We start from the raw sequence: 11720 nt of genomic DNA on the forward strand, positions 1-11720 counted from the left end.
CCCCAACCCTTGAGCTGTTATGTAATTTAAGTACGGTTCCTCAGCTTTAAATTCATAAATTAAATACATACATGTGGCTTCCCATTCAGACTGGGACAGTGTTCCGATTTTTCGGTGGCCTGTAGAGCCTACCATATACTCCGCAGCATATTGATAATCATCAGGGTGCTTACCCAGCAGAGGTGCTTCGTGATAAGGTGGGTAAGTTTCCAAAGCCTGCATCTTTCCAAGCAACGATTTACCCTCATTCTTCATTCTTTCGAAAAATTCACCGAATCTGCGAGTAAAAGAAAATAATAATTGCAGAAACTTTAATCACACCAGTGGTGTTCTAAAGAGTTTAAGTGCTCGGAGAAATTCTCACGAGCATGAGAATATGCTCGATCTTTATGTGCTTTGAGAACTTTGTGAGCATTTTGAATTAGGATTAAATAAATCGTGTTTTTCATCTTTGTTTATAATAATTACAACATTTAAATTTCGCAGGAAAATGTATCGCTTCAAATTAGAAAGGGCGCTTAATTTAAATGGTAAAATATGTCTAAGTTATAGAAAACATATTATTCGCATTAAACAATGCCTTATTCAGAGTTACTGAAATATCCCAATTTCTACATTCTTCTAGGTATAAAACCAACCATACACCTAGAAGATTAATAATATAAATGCAAAAAAGTTATTGTTTCTAAATATATTTAAAAAACTTTTTAGTTGTGTTTTCGAATCAAAAAGTTCAATTTTGAACTAAAATGATGAATCTTCAACAAAAAATATGAATTTGTAACAAAATAGTTGAATTTTCAACCCAAAAGATTAATTTTCTACCAAAAAAGACTTATTTTCAACAAAGAACATGGATTTTCATCAAAAGAAACATTTTTAATCAAAATTAGAATAATTAAAATGTTCGAACAAATAAATTTTCAATTAAAACAATCAATTATCAAAACAAAATTAATTCTAAACAAAATAACCCAATTTTAATTTGCAGTTAGAAAAGTATATTTTCAACAACAACAAAAACGAGTTTTCAGCAAAATGAATTAATTTTCAACTAAAAACATACATTTTCAACCAAAAATGGAAAAGTTACAGCTTCAGTTAAAAAATTAATTTTCATCTAACAAGAAACGAATTTTCAGCCGAAGAATTTAATTTTTAATCACAGTGGTGAATTTTCAAACAAAAATATGGATTTTTTACCAAATAGTAGAGTTTTCAACCCAAATTCTGAAGTTTCGATAAAAAAATGAATTTTTTATCTAAATATTACGTTTTCAATCAAAGAAATGAATTCTTAACAAAAAATAAAATAGTTCAATTTTCTATAAAATAGAAATTTTTTATCGAAAAAGGTAAATTTTCTCCGAAAAATGGAATGCCTAATGTGAATTTTACACTAAAATGATCTGACAAAATTTCATTTTTAACAAAATATATGAATTTTCAAATAAGAAAATAAATTTTCCACTAAAAATAAAGTACTTGAATTTTCAGTAAGTAAAATAAACTTTTAACTGAAAAAGAAATGAACTTTCAAACAAAAAGATGAAGTTTAAACTAATGAGAGTACTGTTACAAAAAAAATTCAACTAAAAACAGACTAATTAAAATTTGAGTAAAAAACTTAATTTTCAATAAAATCAAAGTAAATTTTCAACGAAATAGTGTAATTTTCGACCAAGAAGATTAAATTTCTATAAAAAAAGTTAAATTTTGAAGAAAAAAAGGTTTGTCAACTAAAATAATAAATCATCAACCAAATAAATGAATTAAAAAAAAGTAGTTCCACTTCCAAGGTAGTAGTTGAATTTTTAATGAAAAACGTAATCTTTGATATTTCAACCTAAAAGGATTTTAACTTTATACCAAAAATATTTGAATTCAACTAAAAAAGAGGAATTTTTAACAAAATAGTTTGAATCCTCAACTAAAAAAGATTAATTTTCAATCAAATAATTGCTATTATTAACCACAATAATAAAATTAACTTCAACTTTAGTTTTTCAAAAATTCCCTAACTCAATCAGGTTTTACCTGAAATTGCCTGACTTTCTGTAATTTAAAAAAGGATAATACATGTTTACTTCAATCTAGAATGTTTTTGTAAAAATATATAAAGTATAGTGTTGGTGTAAACAAAATTAATGCTTTAAATTCTCTATAAATCCTCGGTTCTAGCTTAATGCTGAGCATTAGAGCGTACCGCAAAAATAAAATAAAAATTAAATTATTTAATTGAAATAAATAAATTAAAATCATTTTTTCCTATAAAGGTACACATCCACTTGCTTCGAACTATTTATTTCTGATAATTTGTATACCGAAAATTAATTTTATTGTCAAATAAAGGGCAATATATCACTTTAAAATATTTTCTTGTAATGCAAAGTCAATTAAAAATATTTTTATGTTAACATTCCTTAGATATTATTATTGCAACATATGCTAAATACATTACCATTAATGTATATCATACATTAAATGATCAAATAGTCGACAAATTTATCGTGACTCTAAGAAAATAGTGGAAAAGTCGACTTTATTCGATTTTCTGAAACTTCAAAGCCAATTAGGGAGGCTAAAAAATATTTGAACGGAATTATCGCTATACAGGTATAAATCGGCTTGATTTGAGCTATTTTTATTGATAATTTAAATCTCAAAAAAAAATTTATATATTGTGCTCTTCAAATGTGAAGAAGTGCTTCGTTTTTTGAGATTTTTAGCTATATCTGCGATACGGAAAGAGAAGGATTTTCTTTATGAAACTTTTGTGGAGTGTTTTTGACTCCCAAAAGAAAGTTTTCATTCCCATTTGGGAATGGTTAAACTGCGATACACCACCTGTTAAAAAAATCCGAACTACAAAGAATAGGTACGATTTTAAAGATGTACATTAATTTTTGTATAAAAGTCTTTTAACGATTTTCGTTGTAGAGTTTAAGACATTTGTTGGATAATAAAAATAAGTCTTTATCGAAAACAATGAAGTGCAGATGGAATTTACATCTTATAAGGTGAAGAAACATACTTTTTACAGAAATATCTGTCCAATTGTGATTTCCATCCTTTTTGAAAATACATTTTCAATTGATCAACTGTGAATAAAAATTAATAATGATTTTTAAAACTAAACTGTTCTTTAAGATTTAAAAAGTGAATAATAATTAACTTTACAAGACGATTCGAAATCAGTTCGTAATTTTAGAATTTCCAATTTCTAACGTTTAAAATTATGTAAACTATTTCAATTGGAAAGTCTTATTAGTTAAACAAATGCAAATGCCCGATTAAAACTTTCTAAACTATTTTCAATTTTTAAATAACTTCAAAATAATATATTCATAAACAAAGGCTTTTATTAAATTTTAAATATTATTTCAGTCTAAAATATTCTATTTTAAAACCATTCAATTTGAAATTTTTTAATGAAGAAAAATAAGAATGACTTAATATTAAGAAACATGTAACTGCTCATTTAAAATTTGTAATTATAATTGAATATCAAAAACTAAATTTTGAACGTTACATATTAATTTTCCCATTTAAACAAAATTTAATTTGTAAGTCAAATTGTTGAACTTCGATGTATAAATAACAATTGAAGACACAATATTCTTTAAAAAAAATGCAAGGAAGTCGAAATTTTTTTTAGAAGTTTTGAAAAAATTCAAATTCAATTTAAAATTTGAAATGATTCGAAACAATTTAAAAAAAGTGTGTGCGTGTACCGCCAAAATATAGATTTTCGCAGATTTTGAACAAAAAATGTAAAATATTTTTAAGAATTTGAAATGTCATCAGAAGATTTTAAAAAAATTTCCTATGAAAGTTAATGATTTTTATTTTGAAAAGATAATTTTAAGTCATTATTCAAAAAGATTTAGAAAGATTGACAAAATTATCAAAAATCAATGTGGAAGATTTTAAGGACATTTGTTTAATTTAACAGAATTTAAAAAGAAATTGAAAAAAAATATAAACAACATGCAGATGTTTCACGATTTTCAAATAAAATTTGAAAGTATTTTAAGGATTTTTTAACCATTGAAAGTATAAATAATTTAACTTTTAATTTAAGAAGTGTTCAGTTTATAAAAAAATGCAATTGTTCAAACTTTAATGTTTCTGGCTTAAAACTGCTTTAAGTGATATAATTTTTTTAACTTTTCAATTCATTGATTGATTCGTTAATGTAGACTTTAGAGCATTGAAAATGATAACGTGGAATTATATATTTAGAACTGAATCTTTGAACTCTACAATTTATACAAGTTAAAATATTCATTTCGCAGTTTAACTGCAATTTAATTTGAAATTGTTCAGTTCAAAGTGCTGGTAGCTTCAATTTTATGTGTAAATTATTTTGAAAGTTTGAAATTCAAGAGTTCCACTTTGAGTGCTTTCATTTGCAGCTCAGTTTTTATTAACTCAAATGGAAAAATTGTTAGCTTTAGATTTGGATTTTTTAGATTTCATTGATCATGACAAGTATTTGCGAACCGGAAAATGACTGGGAATTTTTTTCTTGGATTAAAACGGCCACCCTAAATCGTCTATTATTCGTATTCTTCGCATAATCTGGATAAAATTTGTCGCTACATACATTGATTCAAGTTTATTTAAACTTAAATCCATTGATACTTACATGAAATAGTGACATAATTTTTGTTCTAAACTTATTTCACAAAAATGTGTTTTTGTTTTCACTGTATAATATGGAAATTCTACCTTAAGCTATTTGTTTTTTTTATGAAGATTTGTTTTTAGTATTCAATCATTGTTTTATGCTTCACAAAACTATCGTAAAAACACTTCTATGCAAAAATTAATGCACAACTTTAAAATTGTACCTACTCTTTCTAGTTCCAGTTTTGGGCACTAGGTGGCGAAATGGTAGACCACTATTCCCAATTAGAACTTCGCGCAAACAACTTTTTTTTCGATACGCCTTACTGAGCATATTCTCGAGAGCATTTGCTCAACATAAATTCTTGGGCATTTAAGAACTCGACACACCAGTCACTTTTCAGCGATTCCTCACCTTTCGTATAATACTAGCTCCAAACCAAACTTTTCCCCCAGTTTAATGAGCGTTGGTAAATGCACAAGAAACTCCGGACAATTAACTACACCTTCGAGGTTGAAGTTATACTTGGCTCCGAAAAGGGGTGGCTGATCTTTATCATTGGATTGAAATTCCACGCTGAAAACGTCATTACCGAATTTATTTCCATCACTCTTCTGCCATCGAGATCTGCAACAAAACCTCAGATTAGCCCTTCCGCAAATGCAATTGATAATGTCAGAGCATTTTTTTTAAATCTATAAACTTACACTAATTCATAGGCGTCGGGAATGGTGCCAATAAAGAAACCGCCTGTCCGAAGACTTTCGCTGGCGTTTCTAAGCATGCACTCTGCTTGCGGTAGAGATTCGAAACTATAATGGAGAGAGAATTGGCAACTAGTGAGGTCCAATTCCATACTGGGGTCCTTGTATTTTTCTCTCAAGCGAACCTGAAATCTTTTTATTTTAAGCAATTCCGATTGTCAATTACGAGTAGTATTAGAGACAAGTTTATTCGCAATCTAAGACTTCACACTCTTTCCCCTACAAGCCTCTCTACCCTTAAAAAAAAAGAATGCCCCATTTTCCACTTGTTTCAAGAAACTTCCCCCTTTTCTTTCTATTTGCTTAAATTTCGAACTGAATTAATAACAACCAAAGAGAAAATCCAACAACTTTTTTTTTAAAGAGATATGTTGGGTTCCAATCGTGTACAAAACTATGAAACATCGGAAAAATTCGTAGTTTTGTACACGATTAGATTCCGAAATATCTCTTTATCAAAATCTATCATCGTGAAAGTATTAAATCCATAATTTTATTTAAGTCTACTATTGACCGAAATCATTTGAAATTGGGCAGGTCCATGACCATTGGCAGAATTTTTTATTCAAAAAGTTAATAGTATTTAAATTTAAAAAAGTCAAAACGCGAATTATAAAAAAATTGTTACATTTTTTATTAAAAGTATAATATTTTGTAATCTCATAAATGTCTATTTTTTCCTTTTGAAACTAATGAAGTTTCTCATCCTATTTTAAATTTCTTTCAACATTTCAAAATTGACGAAAAGGTGGTTGTTTTTCTAAAAAACATTCTGTCAATTATCCACAAAAAGAGGAATCCCCAAGGTGAATATCTAATGTATTAGAAAACAGTTGACTTTCAAACCCGAAACGATTAAGCTTCAACAAAACTGTTAATTTAAAAAAAAAACAAGATTAGTTTTCAACAAAATAGTAGTCCAATTTTCAACAAAGAAAGTTTCTTTTTAACCAAACAGTTCCATTAACAACCAAATTATTAGAATTTCAAGCAAGAGACGAATTTTCAAACAACGAAGATGATTTTTCAAAAAAATAGTTGAATTTTTAACAAAAAAATATTAATTTTCTAACAAAAAGAGTTGCATTTTTCACCAAACAGTTGAATTTTTCAGAAGACAGAAGAATTTTCAAGGATAAGACGAATTTCTTAGAAGAAAGTTGAATTTTCAATCCAAGAAAATTTCTTTTTAACCAAACAGTTCCATTTACAACCAAATAGTTAGAATTTCAAGCAAGAGACGAATTTTCAAACTAAGATGATTTTTCAAAAAAATAGTTGAAAATAGTTGTTTTTCTTTTTGGATATCATAGAATCATTCGTTTTCTTTCGATATCTCTTGGAAAATTGATAAAAAATTCAACATTGAAAAAATGGCAGCGGCTCTTCTGAAAATATTAAAAGTGGATTTTCTCAAAACCCCCAGTTTATTTTTCTGTGAATGTAAAAAATATATTCCATAATATTTTTCCCTGTGTCTGAGCTTAGAAGAGAAGATTTCTGATTTGCCTAAAAATGAAAATTCACTATTTTTGACAAAATTACACAAAATACAAACAAAAAAAGGTAAAAAACTTTTTTTTTAAAGCCATGGAAAAATGTTTCTTGACATTTGATTATATATCACGTTGTTTCCAAGATTTTTACAAAAATATGTATAAAATTCTGGAATATTAATGTTATCTTCAAAATAAAATTTTACGTTGTGGTGAAAAATAATCACTTAATTTATAGTTTTAACAACGTGTATAAGGAAGAATAATGAAGTTCGAAAAAATGTATAGTATCGATTAATAGAAAAAAAACGACTTTCTAATTTTTAGTTATGTAGTACACCATAAAATTCGATTGTTGAGATAGAATAAATTTCAAAGAATTTTATACATATTTTTTCAAAAATCGCGAAAATAATACAAGACAGAATAAAGTTTCAAGTGATATTTTTCTAGAACTTTTTTGGCGAAACAATTTGGTTCCTTCGCATTTTTTATTGTTTTAGGTTTAGGAAACTAACTTTCAATATTTTCAGAAAACCAGCCGACATTTCGTCGATTTTTAAATTATTTTGGCATTCTACAACAGATTTCGAAAAAGGGCAAGAATTCCTACCAAAATCAGATTTAAAAAATTAATATATATGTTGGATTATAAAATATCACCCTACTAAAAAAAATCTTTATAATTTTTTGAAAACCGTCAGTTAAATTAAAAAAATTGAAACAATCATAACTTTGACAAATATATGAGTGGCTAATAATTCTATGACGAGCTTGGACTGTCTGTTCGATTTGAAATTAATTATATATATTAAATTTTTGGTTCAGAATTCATTTCTTACGATTATAATTTTAATAGTTAATTACAAATTTAATTATTCTGTTGAAAGTTCAACTATTTTGTAAATGTAATCTTTTTCTCGTCGAACATTCTTTTTTTTATAGAAAAAGCATCGTTTTGGATTGAAAATTCACGTTTTTTCGTAGAAAATTAATCTTTCTTAGTTGAAAAATAACTCTTGTTGAAAATTCAACTATCTTCGAAGAAATCTTCTTTTTGTCTTGAAAATTTTACTTCTAAAAAAATGTGTCTTGTCAAGAAATTTGAACTGTTAGGATAACTATATGGAGGGTAAAACTTATTTTTTTTGAAAATGCAAATGCAACTGTTTTTGGTATAAAATAAAATTTTTTTTGTTTGATGAAAATTCATCTTCGTACGTTGAAAATTCAACTATTTGGTTAAAACTTATACTATTTCGCTTTAAAGTTAAACTATTTAGTTATAAATAAACCTATTTTGTTAAAAAAGAATTTCCTGTTAAAAAATGAATTTTCTTTCGTTTAAAGTTAAAATTGAAAACTTTTTTTATTTAAAATGAAATAATGTTCTTGAAACTTCGTATTTTCTGGTTTAAAAGTCCACTATTTTCTAAAACATTAGAAATTCAGCTGAAAAACTCAACTCTTGTTGAAAATTCAACTATTTCATTTAAAATGCAATAAATTTCGACTTGAAATCTTAGGAATTGAAATCGTATCATACTGAATTTAATATGGTACCTACATTAATTTTACTCAAGAGTTCATTCCCCTATTTTCGTAAAAAAGTCACTTCATTTCCCGCTTCGCTAACATTTGAGACAATGTAATATGCATAATTTTTCCTTCCATAAATACTAGTACTGTTCGATGAGATACCTTTGTACAATCGGCTGTTAGAAATTCAGCCTTAAACAGAGGTGCGAAGCCTGAATCCCTAGATCTGTCGCGTGTCAAATCCTTATAACGAATTTGACATTGCTCTACTGAAACTCCTGCGATATCAGCAGCTATCAGGTGTGTAATGTTCGCCTTCTTCCATTTTAATAGGTCTCCTCCTTTTCCACAACACATGTCTAATACTTTTATAGGATCACCGTGACGTTTGTCTTGTATTATTTTCTGCATGTATTCATCTGCAAATAAATTATTATATAAGATGAGTTTCACAGGAAAATCTTCAAAGCAATTCAATAAATAAGGCTTTAACAGACCGGCCTCACAGTCGCTATGGCATAAAAAATAGTTTAAAAATTCAGAAGACTTCAAAACAATTCAAGTTAAATTCAGAAGAATTTAAATTGATTGGAAAAACTTTAGAAAATTAAAGAAATTATATCGATTTCCGTAAAGTTGGAGAAAATGTAGAGGAATTTAAGGTAAGGGAGAAGAAATGGATGAAATTCATAAAAAATCAAGGTAAATTTAAAAAAATTGAATGAATTGAAAGCAATTTAAAAATATGGAAAATATTAATTGAATTTAGTAACTTTGAAATAAATCTAGAAAAATGCAAGCAAATTTAAAAGAATTTGACGAAATGCATAAGAATTCAAGGTGTGGTTAAAAGACGTCAAGATCAATTATATAAAAATTTTTTAAAATTGCAAAAAAATCAATGTATTATAAGTAGAATTGAGTAAATTTAGAAGAATTCAAATAAATTGAGAATTCAGGGTGAATTTTAGAAAATAATTACAAATCTCTTCAAATATTTGAAACCCTACTAATTTTTAATCAAGAAGTGACTAATGAATAGAAAAGAATTCAAGAGAATTTACATAAATCGAAAATAATTTTTAAAATCGAAAAAATACCATGGAGTTCAGTAAAACTTGAGCGAATTTATAAGAATTAAAGAAAAATGAGAAGAATTCAATAAAATTCATAAACAATCGAGCTGAATTTAAAAAGCAATCAAGTGAATATAAAATAATACAAAAATATAATCCATTGAATTAAGAAAATTTAGTAGAATTCAGGGTGGATTCCAGAAACTAATTTCAAATGTTTAAAAAATTACTAATTTCTAACAAAAAAAGTGACTAATGAATACAAAACAATTCAAAAGAATAAAAAATAATGTTAAAGATCGAAAAATTCTACTGATTTCAGTAAAACTTGGGCGAATTTGGAGAAATAAAAGGAAAATGAGAAGAATTGAATGAAATTCATAAACAATTGATCTGAATTTAAAAAGCAATCGAGTGAATGGAAAATAATTCAAAAATACAAAAAAATACACTGAATTGATTAAGTTTAAAATAAGTTTAGAAAAATTAAAGAGAATTTGACGAAATACCTAAGAATTGAAGGTGAGGTTAAAATACTTAAAGATCAATTAAATGACAGCTTAAAAATTTTTTTTTAAAAATAACTTAAAATATTTCCAATCCATTGAAGATTGTATCAATTGATCCTCAGGATCAGTGACAACAAAACAGTTACAATTTTAATAAAATAAATTGAATTAAGTAGAATTAAATAAATTTAGAAGAGCTCAAGTAAATGAAAAGAATTCCAAAGAATTAAAAAATTTCATGATAAATTAATATAAATCAAAGGTGAATTTTAATTATTTTGAATAAATTCTTTCAAATCCCTTTAAAATCATTTAAATCCTCAGAAATCTTTTAAAATATATTAAAACCTAATAGGTCTGTTAAAATCGTTCCATGCCTTCCGAAATTCTAAAAAATTCTCTATCCTAAAATATTTCAAAAGTTTTGAAATCTGTGAGGCCTGTATCAACTTTAGAGTAAAAATGTTCCTATACTTACTTATGAGCATACTTTTTACCCAATTATTAAAATTTCGCATATATACTATGCGGCTTTGAGATCTGGCAGATAAACCTTTTTCTTCAATTGCATTATAATGTGCTGCAACAGCATTTGTATGATCTGAGGGTCTTTCGGTTTCGGTCACGTTCCTTTCTTCTCTTGTACTCCCTATTGATAAGTCTGATGGTATGTTGACATTCTGTAAAAAAAAATTACAAATTGTCTTATCGTGAAATTAAAATTTTAATAAAACGTATATTACATTTTTAAATATTGTCAGTGCAAATTAAATACTTCTTTTCCAAGGGTTTCATTTCGTCCTTACTATAATTAAGATTTTGAACTTAATTTGAATCTACACTCTGCAATTCTATTAAACTAAAATTTAAAATAATTCAAGTTTGAGCGCCTAAAATATACTACATTTAAAAAAATATTTACTTTGTAAATCAGATTCAACAAAAAGATATGTTAACTTTGAAGTTTTAGTTCAATCTTACATAGTTTAATATGCAATCGGTCAAATAAAAAATTGAAATTTTCTTATTGGTACGATTTTTAAATAAAATTTCAGGCTCGAATCTGATTCAAGTGAATCAATTCTGAACACTTGACTTTAAATTGTTTAAAATCGATTTTAGAACATTTAACTGTACAGTTAATCAGCTTGAAATATTCTATTTGTTTAAATTATTTAATGTTCTAAATTATTTCGATAACAACAAATTTAATTTCAACTATAAAAATTAATTAACACAATTTTTAAATAAAACTTAAAAAAGTTTAATTGACAAATAAATGATTCGGAACTGATAACAGGATTTAAAGGCCAATATTCTATAAAAAGTGAAAATATTGTGCTTTCAATAAAATAGATGAATTTTGAATCCTTTCATCGAATTTTCAAATAAAAAGATTAATGTTCTGCCAAAGAAGAAGAATTTTCAACAAAATATTTAAATTTTCAGTTTAAAAAATTAGTTTCAGGAACAAAATTGGAATTTTTTCAACTAAAGCCTAATTTTCCAACAAAAAATATGATTTTTCAATCAAGATAGATTTCTGTTAAGAAAAACAAAATTTAATGAACTTGTTGAATTTTCAAGCGGACGAACTTTTCTACAAAACGGTATGAATTTTCAATCCGAAAAATAGAAACTTTCAACAAAAAAGTTTTTTTCAAGAAAGGAGTTGATTTTTCAACTCAAAAAGACCAATATTG

General features: G+C 26.2%; 1 protein-coding gene across 1 annotated transcript in view; it reads right to left on the reverse strand.

Moving 5' to 3' along the window:
* Positions 1-11720, reverse strand: part of LOC117167959 (mRNA cap guanine-N7 methyltransferase) — a 17513-nt gene that overhangs the window by 4279 nt on the left and 1514 nt on the right. The window contains exons 2-6 of the mRNA XM_033353228.1: positions 10496-10697; positions 8595-8851; positions 5341-5522; positions 5048-5260; positions 72-277 (exon numbers count right to left, since the gene is read on the reverse strand). Of these exons, the coding sequence (XP_033209119.1) occupies positions 72-277; positions 5048-5260; positions 5341-5522; positions 8595-8851; positions 10496-10697 (1060 nt within the window). The remainder of the gene's footprint in view (positions 1-71; positions 278-5047; positions 5261-5340; positions 5523-8594; positions 8852-10495; positions 10698-11720) is intronic.

This window comes from Belonocnema kinseyi, chromosome 2 (assembly GCF_010883055.1).
Source record: "Belonocnema kinseyi isolate 2016_QV_RU_SX_M_011 chromosome 2, B_treatae_v1, whole genome shotgun sequence".
NCBI classification, from domain to species: domain Eukaryota; kingdom Metazoa; phylum Arthropoda; class Insecta; order Hymenoptera; family Cynipidae; genus Belonocnema; species Belonocnema kinseyi.